The sequence below is a fragment of the Canis aureus genome, chromosome 2 (assembly GCF_053574225.1).
Source record: "Canis aureus isolate CA01 chromosome 2, VMU_Caureus_v.1.0, whole genome shotgun sequence".
Lineage (NCBI taxonomy): Eukaryota > Metazoa > Chordata > Mammalia > Carnivora > Canidae > Canis > Canis aureus.
The window spans coordinates 48,443,724-48,465,060 of NC_135612.1; the positions used below are offsets into that span (position 1 = coordinate 48,443,724).

Here is a 21,337-nt window from a genome sequence, read left to right on the forward strand (position 1 = left end):
TCAACCTCCAGAATAAGGATGTGGTTCCAGTGAACCTTGTGTCCATCAGGTATCACTCTGCTCCATCAGCCACAAGTATGTCCACCTCTTTCTGAATGTTTCTCTTGGCTTTTCTTGGAGGCAATGGGTTTCTGTGCTGGCAACTCAACCTAATGAGACCAGTCAGTGCTGGTCGCAGGCTTGGGTGCTTCAGGGGTCACCTTTGTGAGACAGCAAGAGCCCTTTGTGAGTTGGTCAGAGAGCTTCCCTGGGTCACACTGAGTTATGCTCAGGCTCCAGTAAAGAGCAAAAGAGCATTTTAATGTCAGTGGGGATCTGTACAATGAGCTTACTTGTCCCCCTAGAGCAGGTCAGTAAACTGCCATTTGGTTGGATGGGCAGATGGATGCAGAGCCTGATCCCAAGCTGTAAGGTCAGGCATGTGGAGGGGTGTCTTTGTAACAGGTATCTTGAAATTAGAGCAAACTTAATACCCCAAAACATTCATGGGCTTCTCCCAGACTCTCCTCTCACAGAAAATGGCACCACTGTCCACCCATGTGCTCAAACTTTAATCCTAACAGCCATCCTGGATGTTTCTCTTTCTCTCACTCCTTAAGGTCCTTAAATAGAACCCATCAGTAAATCCTGCTGCCTCTACTCCAAAATTTTCAGCTGATCTGAGCTACCTGTTGCCTATCCTCCACCACTATCCCAGTCTTAGCCACAGTCAGTTGTGACCCAGACTAATGCAAGAGCTTCCAGCACACATTCCTCCTTCCATCCTTGCCCCTCCTGGTTTATTCCCCACACAGCAGTCATGGGACCATCGTTCTCAACACAGCTCTCTGGGCAGATGAAACTCATCTGCCAGCCCTCCTCCTTTCTCCAGGAAGGGAGGCTCAGAAAGGCCAGGGGGCTTGCTGAGGTCATACAACGAGTGAGTGGTAAGCTGAGATGGAAGTGCATCTGGGAAAGGAACATGGCCCACCAAGCCCCTCCCAGACTTGGTGATGGCCCCGCTGGCTTTGGAGAGGCGGCTCACCCGCGGACGGCGTGCAGCAGGCGCAGAGAGGGGTATGCAGTACGCACGTTGACGTGGTGCTTCAAGATGAGCTCGTTGACCCACTCAACACGCTCCTTGCCACCCCTGGCCATGAAGGCGGGAATCCACAGGATGCTGCCATTGAGACTGCGCAGCCGCTGTAGCAGCTTCTCCCGCCAGGTGGCGTTGACCAAGTCCTCAAAGGCCCGTTGGATGACAGAGGGGTTCATGGTCACCAGGTCGGTCTTGAGCCCCACATCCCGGCCATACTCCTGCACGGGTGCCAGGTTGCACCTGTCAGAGAGAAAGGTGTCACAGTCCCTTTGGGAAACACAAGATGTTGCTGCTTATAGTTCATTTTATCCAACTTTTGCCTCCTCTCCCCTCCTCCTCATCCCCAAAGACCCAAGGGCATCTTCCAGCACCATCCCCCCCACCCCACCCCCAATCATCCCTGCTTCTTCTTCTGTGACCCATATGTTTACTAGGCTCTTACCACACACATAGAGCTGTGCAGGTCTCTGGGCTATACAATACCTGCCTTCTGCAGTTCCAGATCTAGTAGAGGACAAAGGAAGCTGGTAAGTCAGCCTCAGCCCACAAGACAATCATGCTATAGGCAGGTGTGACCTGGCCACGTTAGGTAACAGTGAGGGCTCTGAAGGCACACTCCCAGGTTCAGAATTCAGCTCTGCTACTTTCTACCTGTGTGATTCTGCACAACTTGCTTAACCTCTTTGTGCTTCCCTACCACAAAGGAATATGCACAACAGTTTGTTTAGCTATGATAAAGATCACAACACCCCCTCCCAGGGATTCAAGGAGTCGCCACATAGCCAGTACTTAGAACACTGCTCCACCACACTAAGATCTCAATAAACGTGAAGTAGTGTTATATTACTACAGAAAGGAGGAACATTAGGTGGTATTCTTGGAGGCGGTGACCACTGAGGAAAATCTAGGATGGATGAGCATTAATCCCTTTGTGGATGTGGCAATTAGAAGAGTGTTTCTCCAGCTTGCCAGAGCAGAAGAATCACCTCAGGCAGTAAAAATACAGATTTGCCAGGTCTCTTACTTGGGGATCCAGATTCAGCCAGTGAGCCTAGGAACTGATACTTATTTTTACAAGCTCTTCAGGTAATTCTTATGACCAAGCAGTTTAAGAAACATCATGCTATGGCATTGCAGGCACAAGAAGTGTATTTAAGGTCATAGAGGTGTGAAACAGTGTCGGTATTTAGGGGGAGGCAAGTGATTTGCTCTGCTTGGGGCATATTGTGTGGAGGAGATGAAGTGGAGAGGCAAGCAGAGCCTGTATGTCAGGGATGCAGTTCCAAGGGCAAAAGGGAGCCACAGAAGATTCTTGAGCAAGAGAGTAACATGACAAACTTGCATTTTAGGCAGCAGATAGACAACAATAAGATGAAGTTGTAGTAGGTATTGGATTGGATGGAATTAGGTCTGGGAAGACAAACTAAAAAGGCCATGACAATCTCTTGTTGAACTAGCCAGGGACCCTGGGTGGGAAACCTCTGATATCTCACCAGAGGCCTGCTTTGTGGGGGACCTTCCCACCTTCATGGGTCCAGCTTGGGTGTGCACACTGGAGCTTCTTGTCCATGCTGCAAGCTGATGGGACTGAGGTGGCCATGGAGTGCTGCTGAGGAGGGCTGGCTGCTGCCTGCATGGAGGATTTGATGGTGGAAAAGCCCTTTGACCAGTGGAATCAAGTCTGAGAAGCTAGAATAAGTATTTACAGAATGGAGGCTGGAGACATGAAGACCAGGGCCATGGGTCATTGCCAAATGATGTGATCCACAGAGTTACCACTTACCCTCCTTTTAAGCCAGGACTTTCTTCCTTCAACATTTGGGGAGAAAAGGTAGGACAATCAGAAATAAAACTAACATCCTTGAGCTCCTGGTGTGTGCTAGCCCCTGGTCCTTTAACTAAGCTCATTTTATTCTGACTCAGTATTTTATTCTGAATCAGTATTCTGACTCCATTGCCTTACAGATGAGGAAGCCAAGGCCAGAATGTGCAACGTAACTTGCTGGAGTCCCAGAGCTAGTAGGAGGGCATCCAGGATTGTTTCTGATGTGTCTGACTCAAAAGCCTGTTTGGTGCTCAGACTAGACTCCCTAAAATAGCCACTGTCCCCATTCTCACCCTGGCCTTGCTATCTCTGACTGTGGCTACACATTGCAAGGGGGTGGAACTGCTTTGGGACAGCTTTAGGGGCCCCTGCCTCAGACCTCAGAAAAACGAGGAGTCATTTTCATGTCCACCAGTTTGAGACAATTATTCCTACTGTCCTGAAGCTTGGCTGAGCCAGGCTTCCAAGACATTCCCAAGAGCCTGGGACCTCTTCTGGGCCAACTTCCAAGTCCTAAGGGCAGAGTGAGATGGATTCAATGCAGTTCAGATCTACCAAATCTATCATGGGCCAGTGAGGGCTGTGGGAGAGGCAAAGAAGGAAGTGATGTGGAGCCTGCCCCCAGTAGGCTTCCAGGTTGGTCAGGGGAAAGGAAATGGGGAAGTGCATACCCAGCTACAATATTGGTCAGTTGGGGTGTCATCCAAGTGCAGTGCTGGAGACTCTGGGGGAACCCTGGGGCTGTAAGCAATGTGAGGCAGGCTCCCAACCTCACTCAACATGGGACCCGACTCATGGCAGGTGTTCTAGGCAGGTGTTTTGTGAGGGCCAGGTTATTCCCATGACCATGTCCCAGGGCCACTTCTTTAGTGAGGATGATGGGGACAGCTCTGCCCTGACGTGCCCCTCACTCACAAGGCAATTTTCTTCAAGCAGATGGCTGGGGGGAATCAGGATGGGAGTAAGCTTGATCTAACAGTAGGCCAGGCCTCCTGAAGCAAATTCTGGGTGGACTGTGGGTGGGCTGCACTGCTTTTATGGGCATGGCTCTGGGCTGGAAAGGAGTCTGTCCCTTCCAGAAGCAGGCATGTCCACAGGTATAGGGTGAGGAGTAATCTGCTGGGGAAGGAGGCAGCTCATGTTTGGCTCTGACCCATATTGCCTGGGCCCACAGCATGAGCCCAGCTGCCCCAGCCTGCCATGGACCTATGGCTCTCTGCACCTCAGTTTCCTCACTGCAAAAGCCAGGGCAAAATAGAACATTCCTGTCAGGGTTGTTGTGAGAATTATATAAGTTAATGAACATGAAGTGTGTAGAATTGCACCTGGTACATGCTAAGTGCCTAATGAACATGACGATGATGGTGGAGATTTGTCTGTGAAGAGGCATTGGTTCATTAGGTGAGTGAGTGTGTGTGTGTGTGTGTGTGTGAGAGTGTGAGCACACAATGAAGTTTTGATCCCCAAACATCTGGGAATTTATTTTGTACATATATGATCCCGAGTGAGGCAGTCTCCTCAAGCTGCCCCTGAAGGCTCACGGGGACCCTGCGGGGACCAGCCTTCCTGTCCAGCCCCAATTCTCATTAGTACTTGAGGTTGGCAACCTGTGGTCAGTCAAGCACCAGCCTCCAGGGTCCATGGATTGAGCTTCTTGCTTCTATACTTTTCCTCACGCTGCTTCTCCTGCTCACCTTTTTCACTTGCCAAAGTCAACCAAGAGGAATTATGCTTCTTCCAGAAGCCTGCCCTGAACTCTTCCAGGAGGCTGTTTTGCAAGCTCATTCTGTTTTGCACACAGGGCGTCTTCTCACTGTATAGTGTAAAGCGTTCTGAGAGGGGGGCAAGGTCTCAGTGTCTCCCGGGCAGAGAAGGCGCCCGATTAACGAGGAGCTAGGCAAAGTGATTGAAGACTTCAATTGACAGAGACCCAGAACATCTCATCAGGACCTCCTGGTGTCTGTTATCTCATGGAGACTGGAGCCTGAACTGGGAGCCCCTTGTCTGTGCCAGGCACAGGCTTGGACAGGTGTCCAGAGATGGATGGGAGCAGCCTGCTTTGGGGAGCTCATGGTCAGTGTGAGGCAGTTGGGGTGGAGACACAGGCTCCACTGTGCACTCTCATTCAGATAGGCAAATGCTACAGGAGAGGTAGTGTGGAGTCGTAGGGTCACCTCCTGGCACCCCACGGAAAGGCAGGGGAGGGAATGAACACTCAGTGTGCTCTACTGTGGGAGACACCATCCAGCACACTCACACATGCTGACTCAGGCAGTGGCCACAGAATTGCACCCCATTTACTCTTTGTGAGGGCTTTGGCCCATAGGATCCCCTAGGGGGAAGGCAGATGATTGCCCAAGTGGGATGAGCCCAGAGGAGTTGCCCTGGTGGGGTGGAGGAGCCAGTGCTACCACTCGGCATCGAGAAGGGTCTGTGCACAGTACAGTTTGGTAATTTTTCCCTAAAAGAGCACCAAGGTCACCTCCCCAAGACATGCAGGTGTGTGCAAGAGACAGACCTAAAGGTCAACGGACAACTTCATGGTGCTCTGGGGAGCTCTCCGTGTCTCAGGGCCCTCCTTTCTAAGCACGTGTGGACAGGTGTGGACATGACCTTTGGGAAAAGGCAAAGCAAACTGTGGCTGTGCTTATTCTCAAAGCGCAGTCCAAGCAGCAGCAGGAACGGTATTGGGAATGCAGAGTCTCAGGCCCCATCCCTGATGACTCTGCACGTGAATACACTCAGAGGACTCCTGGGCTGGTCCGAGTTTGCGAGCACGGGGCCAGAGCACAGACTATTCCTAATGGAAGGATTCCAACAGGCTGAGTCCAGCCCACTCGTTTTACAGGTGATGATACTGAGGTCCAAGTCATGTGACAAGTGAGCAGCAGAGCCAAGACTGGACCCTAACACCACATTGCTCATCTTGCTCTGTAAGTAGCCGCTGGCTGGAATCTGCCCTTGCCTCTGGAAAATGCTAGGGCAGGGCTGGGTGGAGCATGCAAACCTCACCACTGAAGCTTGTGACAAAGCAAGAGGCGTGGCTTACAAGTGTGACACCACGTCAGGAAGGTCTCCCATTCCATGTGCCTGGCACCCATACTTGTACCCTCTGCATGCAGCCTTAATACCTCCGTCACCCCACTCCACCTTTGCTCTGGCTTCCATCAGACAAGAGCAAGGAAGCCCTGCTTCCTTCCCCCCTTGCATCCCACTCCATCCCTGAGTCTCCAGACTGGGGGCTTTAAGAATGGGGGTGAGCCACTGGCTATGCCAGGTGCAAGCAGAATCCGGCAAGGCTTCCGAACTAAAACAAGTTTGGCTGCTAGGCAGCTGTGGCTCTTCCATCGCGGTGGATGCAGAAGTAAACACACCATCTAATCCCACGTCCTGAAGTTCAGGGTGTCCTGTGAGAAGGCCGATTCCCAAAGCCCCAGGACAAGGCCCTCTTTGCATCAGGACAGCCCCAGAGGAAACGTGAGATGCGGTATGCACTCCTGCCAGGGCTGGGGCACTGTTTGGTATGAAACTCGAGGCTCTGTGTGCCCTACTTCTGATGAGGGGACAGCAAGGCCTTGTTCTGAGTCTGTCTGGGTTGGGGGTCAGGTAGCAGGGCCATTGGTAACTGACTCCAAATGTGTCCCCAGGGGAATGAACAACAAGAGCTGATATTTCAGGAAGAATGATGGTCAAGTCCAAGTTTCTCTGTCCCCCCACCCCCCACTCACTTCCCAGATTTTGACTACAGGATAATAGTTACTGGCAGAGCACCACCTTCAAGAACACTTACAAGAGGTTTGTAAACTTGGACTGACAACTGGCCGGCTGAGGCTTTTTCTAGGGGTCAGCAAACTTTTTCCGTAAAGGGATAGATAATAAATGTTTTAGGATTCTGGCATTTGTTCTCTGGTTGCAATACTTCAACTCTGCCCAACTAATCTAGCTATTGAGGATATGAAAATGAATGGGCACAACCATGTTCCAATAAAACTTTATTGATAAAAACAGGCTGTGGGCCATAGTCTGCCTACCTCTGTGCCAGATTAGGGATTCTCAACCTTGGCTGTGCACCAGAAACATTTAGGCTCCCTGGGCCACATGCCAGGGCTCCAGATCCCTCAGATTGACTTGATTGATCTGGGGTGCAGTCTGGATACCTCAAGAAATTCTAATGCACAAACTTGAGAATGAGGACTAACCCAAAGCAATGTCTCTGTCTCTTGTTTCAACCTCTTGGGACAACTGGCCATGCTCAACTTAAAAACTGCCTGTGGCTTTGCACCCAGAGCCCCTGCTGCGCTTACCTTATGACAAAGCTGTGTGTGTCAATCTCCTGCCCGCAGCCACTGTTCAGCAAGACCCCGGAGTTCCCCACGATGGCACAAGTCCGGAAGTGCTTGTTCTTCAGGGGTGAGGTTCTGGGGAGGAGATCGTAGAGGTTCTGGGACACGTTCATGGTGCTGTCGCGGTCAAAGATGTAATGAATAATGTCTCCGGGCTTCAGGGTCCCCTTGAGGACAGAGATGTCCTTTTCAGCATCCAAGAACTTTAAGATTTGCTTCCTACAAAAACCAAACACACGTGAGGAAAAAGTTTCCCTGTTGCTAGCTGCCTTTTGCCAACCCAACTTTTGCTGTCCCCTGTCACCTTGTAGCGTGCTGCAGCCAGTACACAGGTGAAGCGGAGTTCAGGTGCCCTCTGAGGATGGGTTCTGGGTGGGGAGCATCAGAGATGGCCCAGAGGCAATTATAGCGGGGGCCAGTCTGGTTTTGGGGGGTTATGGCCTCTTCCTATGAAGGGCAATAACTGCCCAGGGAGATAACTCCATGAAGACATATCATGAGCTCATCATAGAAGGCCCTGTAAAGAAGGGTGATCCAGCATTCTGGTTTGCCCAGGACAGCCTGCTTTTAGCATTGAAAATCTCATGCCCCAGGGAGCCCTTCCCCGTCTTGGACAAATCCAGACAGTGGTCACTGTACTGTCATTTCCCTCTCATGGGGTTCTGGGAGATCATCTGACAGGAGGTCCTGATCCAGGAATAGGAAGCCAGGATGACACCTGTCCCTCACTCCTCAGTCATCTGTTTGCTTCCACAAAGATCTTCTCTGGGCAAAGGGGTGAATGGGAGTGTGGATACTGTGAGGTGTGTCAACCCCTCTACCTTTGAGAGACTGAGAATGTGGCCTGCCGTCCCTGAACTAGTCCGTTCCGTGGAGGGTGCTGCCCTGTCTTCCACTGCTGTCTAGTTCGGGGATTGTAAAAATTGATACCTCTCTGGTCCCTCAGAGCAAGTTCCTTTGTGCTGTTTCAGAACAAAGATGAGCAAAGCATGGCTCTCTAGGCTCTAGGATGACTTTGATTGGGGTGGGGGTGGGGGGGGTGGAGTTCTAGAATCATCTAGCACAGTACACAACAGGAATGAGGTGTGGTCAGAAAGAGGGTAGGTGTCTTCTTAGAATCACCTGGGGAGATTTACTCAAACCACCCAGGCCTAGCTGGGTGTTTACTGTCTGACTCTCCTAAAAGATCTTTAGAAATGACTTAAGTCATAGAGAGAAAGAAATTTGGTACCCACATTAGCCTAAACGAACTTCATTTCCTGCAACAAGCCCCTATCTAGCATAGATACAATGATGCCAGTCTTCTTTTCCACAAAACCTTCCTGCACTTTGCAAATGTGAGAATTTGCAAGATGGTTGCCCCATCGTGTAGATGGTAATACTGATGCCTGAGAGCCTGTGCGACTGGGGATGTTGACAATCTGTGGTGTGTCCCAGAAGGGTGCCCATTCAACAACCCACCCCACCCCCACCCTTCGGGAAATGATAAATCCAGAAGCGCTGGGCTCACAGCTGAGAAATCCTGACTTTGAGAATGGTTCAGGTCTCTGCATCCTTTCTCAAGCTCGCAAGTGGCTCTAAAGTGTACCCGGATTTGGGAGCACTCTGGCATAGCCAAGGGGCAGCTAGAATGCTGGGTGGGGCCCAAGGCTCTTCTTCCACTAGCCTTTCCTTATTAGTGACCTGGGATCTATAGCCATCATGCAGGAGAGGCACCCCCATGCTGAATAATTTGTATCTCTGGATGGGAAAAGAGGCATTATACTTATTCACTGCCCTTTACCAAGGATTATACAACTTGACAAACTGATACAGTGTGATAATTGCTAAGACCTCCATAATAACTTACCCCAAAGTATTTAAAAGTAAGGAGAGTCCCCAGAAACTTCATAAACACCTCTGTGAGCGAATTAATTTATAACTAATTATGAAAAATTACTATCAATTATTAAACATCATTCCAAATCACAGCATCTTTTATGAAGAATAATTTTGGTGATTAATTGAAAGAAGCTGAAGGAAATTCTTTTCTCCCCCTGGGGAAAGGCACATTGTTCCTGCCAGGGTGGCTGTGTGTTTGCAGGCTTCCGTGGTCTGGTCTCTGAAAATGTGTATGTGTGAAGCGTCCACTTGTCTACCCGGTGGCAGAGGAAGGGCCATGGGGATGCAGGGAGGATTTCACTCTCAGATGGTGTGGTGGGGGGGGTCCCCCCAAATATATATCTACTTCCTAACCCTCAGAGCCTGTGCTGTGGCTTTATTTGGAAATAGCATTTTTGCAGATGTCATGAAATGAAGGATGGTCCTTCATCAAGATGGTCCTGGATTATTACCCTGGGCCCTAAAGCCAATGACAAGTGTCCTTACAAGAGGCAGGAGAGGGAAACACCCAGACATAGAGAAGACCATGTGAGATGGGGGCAGGGATTGAAGCGATGAGGCCACAGGGCCTGCAGAAGGGTTGGGGCACCGCCCGCCCCTGCGGAGGGGGCATTTGGAACTCGGGCCTCAGAGCTTCGAGAGAATATGTTTCTATTGTCCTAAGCCACTTAGGGGGCAGGGATTGCTTAAGAGCAAGCCAATCCTGGGAGACTACTGCAGGTATTCCACTGAACAACCTAAGGGTGCTGCTGATCCAAGGGTGAGTGACGTAGGCGTGCAGCTGGTCCACCCAGGGGGCCTTAGAAAGGGCACTGGTGAGGGTGGCAGAATGATGGCAACAGGATTTAGTTCCTTCAGATGGCTTCTCAGCTCCTGGGTCCTGGGTCTCACACCTTTCTAGCCGCACTCCCCTCTCCCCACCGCCCCCCCCCCCCCCACCAGCCACCATCTCACTGACCTCGCCACCCACGTTTCCTACTTCCTACTTTGGGTTCCAGCAGCACTGAGCACAAATAGCAGACGTCAGGCTGTGTGTGCAAGCGGGACGCAGCTTGGCATGCCTGGCAAACTCCTAATTACCTTTCAAAACCCACTGCTCCTTTCCTGGCTATCCTGCTTAATCCCCTTACAAAATGAAGTGTCCTCTCCTCAGTGTGATCTCTGGATTTCCACCTATTCATGAGATGCACCTAATGTGTGCATCACATGGCACTGTCTTGCCTCATAGCTGCATCTCCCCGCCAGCATGTCCGGCTCATGTCAGCACCCCAGGGCCCCCAGTACGATGCCAGGGTTATCCTGACCAAGCTTTCCTGGGTCAGTCGTGGCTACATGAAAGTCAAGTACTCAAACTGCTGACACTGTAATCCCTTCTTTACAGCTCTCCGTCCCTGCCAGCCAGCAGTGACTGCAGAGTTCTGAGACATCACCCTCGAAAGCTCAGGACAAGAGTGCTCTCTGGCTAAGCACACCTCTTCTCTTCATGTCAGCTCCTGGGTCGCCTCCACAGAAAGGCGGCACAGGTGCCGGGCTGGCGCAAGCAGGAAACGTCTCCTGCCAGAGAAGGACTCCTGCTTTGCATCCTCTGGGAGAAGCCACCTGTGGTCTCCACCCCCAGGCTCCTGCTGCCACAGATCCGAGGGCCTCGCTCCTTCTGGAACCAAGGACCTCAGCAGGGCCACCTCCCACGCCCCAGTCACTGCACACATGTGCTGGGCTGCTGGGCTTGTCTCAGGTTTTTATTTCCAATTGATCGCTTACAGATGACACTTGTCTCAGCGGGGGGTAAACATTTTATTTCTATCCTGACTTCTTTAGATGATGGAGAGCGGCAATTTGCTGGCTTGCGCCAAAGAAGGCCAAGGCTGTCTCTTGTCCTATAGGTAATTACCACTACCTGATCCTCAGAGAGAGCGTCTGGTTGTGCCTCCATTTGGCCGAGGCTGGCTGGATGTTGTGCTTAATGCTTTCATTACTTCTGTCAACAACAGCTGGCGACGAGGAGCCATTTATTACAACTTCAGCTCTGGAAGGGAAAAGAAAAAAAGAGAAAGAGGGTAGACATGATCTGTTAGCATGCCGATGACAAGTCTAATAGTTTTGTTTTTGCACGGGCTTGGATGTAAACTTCGGGAGAGCAAAATTGCAGTTATTACCTGAGAAGGGAAGGAAGTCTATTTATCCTCTAGAATGCACAAACTCTCTCCCTCAGGTATAAGCTGCATACAGTTTGGAGATGGGGGAGGGGGTGGTGGAGAAGGAAGGAATGTTTTTCCTCCCGACATCCCCGCCCCAGTGTCTCCTCCCAGTGAAACCTAGCTGTCACTGTTGGAATAGTAATAGATCTTCAAGTGACTTTTGCAAAAGTCCACAGTTGCATTAGCAGCTGGGTGTCATAAGATGGTCTACAAACTTATAAAGAGAAAACAAAGCTCATACCAGGGGAATGCGATGCAGCCTGCAACTTCCCCCACTTCCGCTTATCCCATCACTACCTCGTTTGTACTTTCAGATGCCACCTCACACCTTGTTTCACAGTTCTCAGTGCTATGTCTCGCTCTATCACTAGGCTGTAAGCAGGGGAGCTCCCTCATTCATTTCTTTATTCCCAGTGGTCTAACATAGCAGGTGTTTAATAAATGTTTGTTGAATTGAAATTTGACTTTTACCCTGGGGGAGCCTGGATGGATGAAGGAGCTGGTTGGCCCTGTGTGCCCAAGGCAAATCACAGTTCTGGCTGCACACCATTTCTCCACCTGACTCAGGAACACTAGGTATTCCGGGTCTGCTTGAATTCTGAGGTTTGAAATCTATGCTAGTAGGTTTCTAAGAAACTAGGTTACAATTACATCTCTAAATGCAGCGTAGTAGCCAGCCTGCCTCTGTCAGACACAGATGCATGTGGGTCACATCAGAACTTCCTTTTGTCTGTGCTGACAGCAGATTCTCCCACTTAGAGTGATAAGTGGATTTGTGATGCCAAATTTTGGAGCTCTAAAGAATTCAAACCAAACATCTACGTCCTCAGCATTTATCTCGAAAGAGCCAAGTTAAAAAAGATGCAATCCTTTTAACAAGGTCTACAGCCGATGCTCTACTTTGCTTTTTATAGGTAGAGAAGAAATTCAGTTGGGGGTGCAAATTGTCTCTGCACATTCTCCCCGCATACCTTCATTTCTCAATATTCCTGACTCTTCTGGCTGCTATAGCTGGTCTTGGATTCAAACATATATAACTTTTGCAGAGGACTAGAAGAGGAAACAGAGGACCCGACCTTGGAAATGTTGCTGTTTCCATGAAAGGAAGCAGAAGGTGTGCATGAAAAGATTCCACAAGCTGTGTGACTGTGGATAAATCACTTTACCTCTCTGAGCTTCAGTTTCCCCATTTATAGAAAAAGGGTATAGAAGAGGAAGATATCTAACATTCAGGTTCTGGAATTCTATAAGGACCATGATGTCTCCTGCACCTCTCACTAACTGCCCTCTCATGAAGCTCCAGGAGAAGCTGCTTGTGGCTTTAACTCTTTGGTACTGCCTCCTTCTGCACAGGCCACAGGCAGGAGCAGTGACGCTCAGGACCACAGATCCAGCTGCCACACCCCAAGAGCACAAACTTCACTGCAGCTTAAATCTGTGATAGAAAAACTTGACTGCTTGTGATGGGGCATTGTCTTCCTAAGGGGCTAGCTGATGTTCCCATTGGTAATAAGTGACCAGAACCTGGCCTCTTATGGCTTGATGTGGATTTCATCTAAAGTGAAGCTCCCTAGAAACTGGGGCACATTGGGTGATCCCAGGCTCTCTGAGGCCATAAGGTTTTGAGAGGTACCTATCCTGGATGCTTGCCCAGGGGATTTGCTTGGAAAACTCCAGAAGGAGTTTCTAGGCTTCTCTGGGACGGAGTGGAGGAGGTGAGGAAGGGAAAGAGGTAAACACTGGCATGACTATTGGCAAAATTCCATTTCTCTCTCCACTTCCTAGTGAAACTGTGGAGGGGACCTGGCACTGCCAACCATGGTCTTCCTGGATGTCAACCCTGGCTCTGTGGCTACTGAGGAAGGGGACTTGGTCAAATCACTTCAGGTCTCTGGCCTCTGCCTTCTTCTAAGATGGAGGGGATGGATTAGGTGACCCAGGAACCACCTCAGGTCACTGGTTTTACATGCTTTACATTGCACGAACCCAGCTGGATTGGGGAGTTGTCCTAATTCAATGAGGAAACAGGCTCAGGGGGAGAAATAATTTGCCCATGGCCCCATTTAACAAGCACAGGAAATGAATCCAGGTTTGACTGGCTCTTAAGACTCTTTCTTCCTGCTTCTCATAATCAATTTTGATTAAGACTCTTCCACCCTCAAGTTACCATGGGGCACAGCTGTGGCAAGATCAAGGGGCAAGATCTTTTTTCTCCAAAAGGGGACGTTTTTTTCCACAGTAGAGGAGAAAGAAACTTAGGCCACATGGCCTTCTCTCTCTCTCTCTCTCTTTTTTTTTCCTGCATTTAACCAGGCATAGTGTGAACTTCATTTGTAGCTTCCAGGTAGTTAAGAGGTCATTTGAGATCTAGAAGCAATGATGTCAGGGAGAGAGAGGTCACTTTCCTGAATCATGTGGGGTTAGGAATGGATATATTGAATAGGTCTGATAGGGTCAAGAAACCTAAAAAATATCTATGGAAGGGCAAATAGCAGACTCTACTCCAAATAATTTGGATTTCTCATTCCCAGACTGACCACGATAGGATATTTAGGAAGTAAAACAAGGCCTTCATTTTTAGTAGTGGTTGCTTATGTCAAATAATGTGGCATTCTTTCTTCCTTTCAATGTTCCTTGAGTTCAGGCTCATAGACTGTAGGTCAGAGCTATGGGACAGTTGTCATCAGTGGACAATGGGGACTCAGAGGTATGGCCCAACTATAGTCAGTGGCAAGTGGGGTCTGTGGCTTGCAAAGCATTTGCTCACTCCTGTGTATTGAGCTGCCCCTGGCCAACGATCATCACAGGAGAAAACACTCTTTCAGAATTTAGCTTGTGCATTCAACAATCAAGATAAATATTATTAGGTTGACTCCCTAAATATTTTTAAGAGGTTTTTGCGAAGTTCCAGAATGTTTTATTTTCCATCTTAAACTCCTAGATAAGCCACCTACCACAATGAAACTGAGAGAAACTCCTGATTCTCTTTAGAGCTTCCATTGCTCAGCAAAAACACAAATTATGAATAAGCACATTGGTGGCTCAAGTGCTTCAAAGTATGTGGGCTCTTTTCCAGAAAGTAGCTCTTACCCATCTGAGTCTTCCATCTTTGCAGCCTCTAGACCCTGGGCCATTTCATGGTCTCTTCTATCGACAGCTCCTCCCCAAAAGTGATTAGTGAAATGCAAAGCCAAAGTGAAAGGAAACAGATCTATTTGCTAAGTAAGAAGGGCACCATCCAGCAAAGAGGAGAAGCAGATTAATAGCTGCCTTACAGCAAAAACAAATGAACACAAAATCTAATTTACAAACCTATTAGATTTGCTATGTAAGCTGTTCACAGCTGATCTGATTGTACCTCTGCCTCCAGAATCCCTGCAAGACAAAGGAAATGCATTATTTATAAACCCAGCTCTTCTTTGTAAAGCCCTCTTCAATCACCAGGAGATCCCGCAGCCGGCCTGGAGAACTATAGAGGGAGAATGAGATCTCACTCTGGCTTCTCCAGAATGGGCATCATCCTGGCCCAGACACAGACCCAAGCATTTTACAGGGAAGTAGGCCTCCCAGATCCTTCCCACCTCCCACTTGAACACTATTTTAATTCGTACCAGGGTTTCCACTTGAGACTTTCATTTGAGTCTTGAGACAAACTCCTTTGGGTTAATCTGCCCTAGTTAATCCAACAGGATAGTACCCCTCAGCATGACTCAGCATCTGCTCTAACATGACTCAGCATCTGCTCTCCATGACTCAGCAGGACTTGGCATTCACTCTAGCATGATTCAGTATCTGCCCCCAGTCTTCTCTTGCTCTCACATGTGTTAGAATGTTGTCCATCACATTCCAAACCTGAGACACCAGAAGTTCAACAGAGGCAGCAATGATTAACTCAATGTGATACCAGATGTGATAATGATTTGCCTTTTGGTGGCAGAAAAAATAATAAGTCGTGTCACTTTGTAGGGGGGAGCAGGTGATCTGTGAATAATGGAGTCAGTCCTCTGCTTCTCACTCTGGAATATGTTTTTGGGGTAAAAGCCTTCCAAGGCCCTTTCTAGCCCCACCATCCATTCAATTCTGGAAAATTCCATTCTGAAGGGGGGCTGTAGGACCATGAAGTTTCACCCTGCTTTGTTATCACATTGGGCTGGGGGATAGATGAATCCTTTTACCCTTGGTACCTTAGTCCACCCTGTGCACTGTGTTGGTTTTTAAAAAGTGGTGAGACTAATTATTTTTATTAAATTAAATATTTTTTCCCCCACTGATTTATAGGATGTGTGGTTGAGGAGCTATTTCTTCATACTTTTCTTATTTTTTAAAGTTCCATCTTGCCTTTCAGTCAGGGTATTGGAGCACTCCAAAGAAACAATTAAATCACTGGCAAAGCTGTGTGTTTCAAGGGATTCTGTGATTTAATGAAAATTCTTTGGGGGAAGTTAACACCTATCTCTACACTGGCTGTAAGTCTGGATTTTTCTGTCTGCTTTTTAGGGTTATCATATCTGTAGTTATAACACTGTGCGTGTGTTGTGTGTATGCATGTGTGTGAAAGCATACATGTCTTTTCCTAATGGACTGAAATGTCCTTTCAGCATTATTTGGCAACAGGCAACATTCTCCTATTTCATAGCCAAATAGCCAGACAACAGGAAGTGTGCTATGTCCTGTCCAGAGTCTCTTTCCTCAGGTCTTTCCTCAGGTCTCAAATTTCCATCATTCCCGGTCTAGTTCTTGATTTCATGGATTGGCTCTTCACATCTTAAATCAATGCCTAATATTTCCTTTTTGTCCCTCCTCGTTTCTCCCTGAGATGACAGAGCTCTAGCACTTTTAACTCAGAGATCTGGGCATATCTGTCCAACTCTGGCCCTGTAACTATGTCTACTCAGATCAAACCCCAAGGGCTTTCTTGGGTGTACCACCGTCCACATGTCACTGACCTTTCACATCCCTGCACCCTGACCCCTGTCCTCAAAATCAGTACTCTTTGTGGGGAGGGAAGACCTGCAGAGCCAGATATTAAGTCAAGTGCAGTAATTAAAAGTGTGGTAATAGCTCAAGGCTAATGAAAGGTTAATGGAACAAAAAAAGATCATGCAGAAAGACTGCATATAAGAATTGATATATGGCTTTAAAAAGTCATGATCAATGAGAAATTCAATAAATGGTTTGGAGTAGTTGGTTAACAATCTAGAGATGAGGTGGAGGGGAACGAGTTGAGTGATACTTTATTCTACACAGCAAAATAAATTTCAAGTGATTTAACTAGTGTTTCCTAAACAATAGAGATTCTCATACTCCTACCACCAGTTCACCATGTTTCATTTATCACTCACACCATTACCTACTTAAGTTTTAAAATGGACTCATCTTTAAAAACTCCTTATCCTAAGCAATGCCATCTGTGAAAAATACAGATTTGATACCATGATTATATATGCATTTGAAAAGAACACAAAGTCCTTAACAAAAAAATATTTATCAGTGGAATTCCTAAAGTCATATTATCCCCAAGAATACTTGTAGTACCATCTGGGAAAGAATGAATTGAAGAGGCACATTTTTAAGGAAGGTATCCCATAAGAAATTGGTGAGAAAATGAAAGAGAATACTTATCAAATCTTTGATGAGGTATGAAGAGTGTATGTGAAAGACTTTTTAAAATTCAGAAAGGTAAACATAAATCATAAGAGAAAATATAAGACAGATTTGACTTTATAAAAATCTAAGACTCTGCTTATACAAAAAAGCAATCCTCAGTAAACTCTGTGCACAGTGTCTTTCAGGAAATTGAAGCAGGGACCAGGTGAGAGAGCACTGTCTCTATGCAGCCCTCTGAATTAATGTGACCAAGCATTTGGAGAGAACCATGTGCCCAACAACAACTACTTCCCTGAGTCTTTCTCACCAGGCCAGATCCCGAATGGCACTAAGACCTGATGTGGGCACTGCAAATCCAAGGCCTTTTTCTTTCTTTTTCTCTTCTTTTCTTTTCTTTTCTTTTCTTTTCTTTTCTTTTCTTTTCTTTTCTTTTCTTTTCTTTTCTTTTTTCTTTCTTTTTTTTTTTAAGATTTTATTTATTTATTCATGAGACACACAGAGAGAGGCAGAGACATAGGCAGAGGGAGAAGCAGGCTCCTGCCGGGATCCTGATGTGGGACTCAATCCCAGGACTCTGGGATCACGCCCTGAGCCAAAGGCAGACGCTTAACCACTGAGCCACCCAGGCATCCCTCTGGGGCATTTTTCATATCAGTTCTTCTTTTACCTCAGGACTTCCCAGCTTCAGCACTGTTGACATTTGGGTGGGAGATTTCTTTAATGGTGCGGTTGGGAGTAGGGTGTTCAGCAGCATCTTGGCTTCCATCACTTTATGCACCCACCCGCCAAGTTATAACAACCAAAAATGTGTCCAGACATGACCGAATATCCCCTGGGGGCAGGGGGGCAAAATTGTCTCCATTCAGAATCTCTGCTCTAACTCTTGCTTTCTGCCCATTGCCCCGGGGAACATGGATTCCTCCCCCCATCCAGCCCATCTGCATCACCTTCTCAAGCTGAACACCAAGCCAACATCTATGCCTCCCTTTCAAACCATCCCCATTTTCACTTCTCTACCATCTTTTCCTTCTTTTTCCAGAGCATTCAATTGTCTTACAGCCATTTGTCACCTTCATTCTGTATTTAATTATTTCAACTATTTCATGGACTCACAAATGGAGGAACTTTAAAGAAATCTTAGGTGTCTAGTCCAAACTCCTCTTCTTAGAGTTGAAACCAGGGCCTGGAGATTTGGTCCTGGTTGCAGCTTCCCCAGCTGCTCGCCACTTTAGAATATCAGCCCCTGGAGAGCATGCATTAATCAGGTCTTTTATTTTCTGTATTCTGAAGGGCCTGCCCCTCTGAGGGTTAGCCAATTCCTAGAGACAATAAACAACTTATTTGGGAGTGTACCTTTCAAAGACAAACCAACCAATTTACAGTCCACACCCCTGCCACCTCCCTATTGGTGTCTTGCACTCTGGGCTACTATCCCCCTGCCCTAATCACCCCAGAGCCAGGTATTAGACAGCTAGGACCAGCCCCTATGTCCCAGAGCCTGCTGAAATTATTCAAACTAGCCAACCTCAGCCTGTTGGCCCTGCCTTACTCTTCCTTCCTGTGAGAACAACAATAAAGGCTCTAGCTCACAGTTTTCCCTGTCTCACTGCCTTCTGAGTGACCTGGAGCTTCTCTATGTGGCCCTGTATGGTGTGGCATGCCCCTTGGGATCTAGGAGTATAACAAATCATCTTTTTAATGGCAATTGTCTCCTGACCTGTTGGCCTGACCATACCTAAATAATAATAAAACTAATATTAAAACAGGGGGGAGCTCTGTCTTGTTCACCTTCACAGCCTTGTGTAAATGGGGCTCAGTGAATCAAATCTAACTTCAAGGTTAAGTGGGACTTTTTCCCCAAATCTTCCCTTCCCAGTGTGCACACCGTGCATATTATTTACACTATACAAGACACAGTTTCACCTTTCAGATATCCATAGAACGGGGCAGACTGTCACTAAAAGAAGTAAACTGCAGATGTTCGGCTCAGCAAGAATCACATGAATTGACAAGGAGGGTTTTTTTTTTCTTCTAATTAGGTTTTGCCTTCAATGTTATTAAAATGAATTTATATTCCTTACAATGGGAGACTACTGATACCTGCTTGGTTGAGTAACATAAGAAGATTATCAGGTGAGAAGAATTTGCTAGAGATAATTCACAGTGTGCTGAAGTCATAGAAACAAAGTTGCTTAGATCATCCAAAGGAAAAAAATATATGGGAAAGCACTACGCCCACATAAAGAACTCTATAAAATGAGGAATAATACTGGTAATAACCACTGTATATTTGACCCTGCTAAATATTCTCAGCCATAGCAATGATAGAGATTCACTGCTTTAGAGCTCTACATTTTAGGACAGTGATCTCCTTTCCACCACTGACCCAATACTCCAAGTAGATTGTACTTGGTAAACTAATAAGACAATACAGAAAAATATTATGATATTAAAAAAAAACATGCACAATTAGTTCTGTTTTTGATGCAAAGCAGTTAGCAAACCTGAGAACTGCATTTCTATGTTGACTTTTCACCCAAGCCCAGTTGTTTATGGGTAAGGTAACATCCAGTGGGTTGGAGTCTTGTAGCTGTGTTAGAATTCCTGTCTTCTCTGTTTCTCACTGGAGAATCAGGCCCAGTAAACAAACTGTCAGCTTTAATTAAGAGTCTAGACCCAACTTAAACAACTGACTAGTCTTGAGAATAAAAGATTAAACTAAAGCACAAATCATGAATTTGCAGATGTTCTTCCTTCAGAGTTTTGGGAGGATACTGAATGTGCTTTTTTTTCCCCCCTCCAATTTTTGTATAAAACCACTTGGAGTTTGTACCTGTTGACATCCAAGGGACACACTATAAGTATATGGCCCCAGAGATGCATGTGGGGAGGACAGTAAGGAAAGGGATGATTCATTTGGGGTCAGTCACATGGACAGAGCAAGGGCTTCCTACAGGCCTTAAGGGTGAGTTTTTTTTTTAATTTTTTTGTGGCAAAATATACTTAACATGAAATTCCCATTTTAACCCTTCTAAAGTGTACAATTCAGTGGCATAAGTATATTGTGTAGCCATTACCACTATGTAGCTCTAGAAGTTTTTCTTTAATCAACCAAAGTGAAACTCTGCACCCATTAAATAGTATCTTCCTAATAATCCCCTTGCCCCTAGACCCTGGTAACCTCTATCAACTTCCTATCCTCATGAATTTCTCTATTCTAGATATTTTATATAAATGGAATCATACAATATTTGACCTTTGTGTCTGGCTTCTTTCACTTAGTATAATTTTTTAAAGACTCTTCCACGTAGTTCATGCATCAGAAACCTGACTTTTGATGTGGCCCTTCTCAGGAGGCAGGACATCACAAAGACAAAAGAGGGAAAGACTCCTCCAAGATGTTTGTATCTTGATCCTTGAGCATCTGTGATTAGAAGAGGAGCACAGGTTCTACCAGCTGACCCGGCTTTGAATAGTTCAGGGGCTCTCCTCTGCTCAGGGCTTACTTGGCTAGGAGCTTCCTGAATTCGTTGCTGGAAAATTAAGCTTTTCTGTCCATCTCCTCCTCCATGGGGCTAGCTTTACTTGGCCAAGGGCTCAGATGGGCAAGAGGCCCAGCCTCGTTGATCCACTGCAGATCCTCACCACGAGGCTGGCAATAAAATTATTTTCAGTTGCCCTAGCACAGTGGGAAACATGGCACCCCCATCCTTTGGACTAGGCCAATTTGCATTCCCGAGGAGACTCTGTCACTGGTTTCTGATTCATTCGGAGCAGAAGGCAGTAACATGTGTTGTTGCCCATAGGCTTAGTGATTCGTTTTGGGTTGGGCACTGTGAGACCATCCCCTACCACCTGTATATTACCTGCATTAGTGGGAACTTCTTCCCAGCTTTCCAGTCATCCTGATCTAAGGCATCTTCAGTAGACACACTGGGTAGTCCCTGATGAAGGACTTGCACCCAGCCACAAGCTAGTCAGGAGTGATATAATGGTTGAAGTCATCAAGAGACCTGAAGCTCGAGGTTATATTTTCCAAACTCTAAGAACTAGAGGTTACTGCATTCATGCCATTCACAACCTTATAAGTGTAGCCAGCCTTTCTAGTCACATTTCATAGCAACTCCAAGGGGCTGCATTGTCCAGGATTATGAGTCAGCAAACTTTTCCTTTAAAGGGCCAGGCAGCAAATATTTTAGGCTTTGTGGACCAAGAGGAAAAAATGGAAGATTTTACAATGAGAAGAATGCGATTCTTTGGGGGAGGGGCAGAGATTAGAATTTGCTTAATTGAGACTTAAAGCTAGTAGTCCTGTCATCATGATATCCTCTATAGAGCCTTCCTTTCCTTCTTTCCTCCTGTGAACTCATCAGAACACGTGTCTCGAATCTCTCTTTTGTTTTTT

The 21,337-nt window shown here is 47.0% G+C and overlaps 1 protein-coding gene and 1 long non-coding RNA gene across 2 annotated transcripts in view; one reads left to right on the forward strand and one right to left on the reverse strand.

Moving 5' to 3' along the window:
• ST8SIA2 (ST8 alpha-N-acetyl-neuraminide alpha-2,8-sialyltransferase 2) overlaps positions 1–21,337 on the reverse strand; it is a 65,858-nt gene that overhangs the window by 18,481 nt on the left and 26,040 nt on the right. Inside the window, exons 2-5 of the mRNA XM_077871145.1 lie at positions 14,638–14,700; positions 11,025–11,153; positions 7,208–7,465; positions 1,025–1,318 (exon numbers count right to left, since the gene is read on the reverse strand). Coding sequence (XP_077727271.1) covers positions 1,025–1,318; positions 7,208–7,465; positions 11,025–11,153; positions 14,638–14,700 — 744 coding nt within the window. The remainder of the gene's footprint in view (positions 1–1,024; positions 1,319–7,207; positions 7,466–11,024; positions 11,154–14,637; positions 14,701–21,337) is intronic.
• On the forward strand, positions 290–12,001 carry LOC144297277 (uncharacterized). The gene is made up of 3 exons (XR_013364342.1): positions 290–2,909; positions 5,752–5,836; positions 10,509–12,001. It is a non-coding gene; the product is annotated as an uncharacterized LOC144297277 (long non-coding RNA).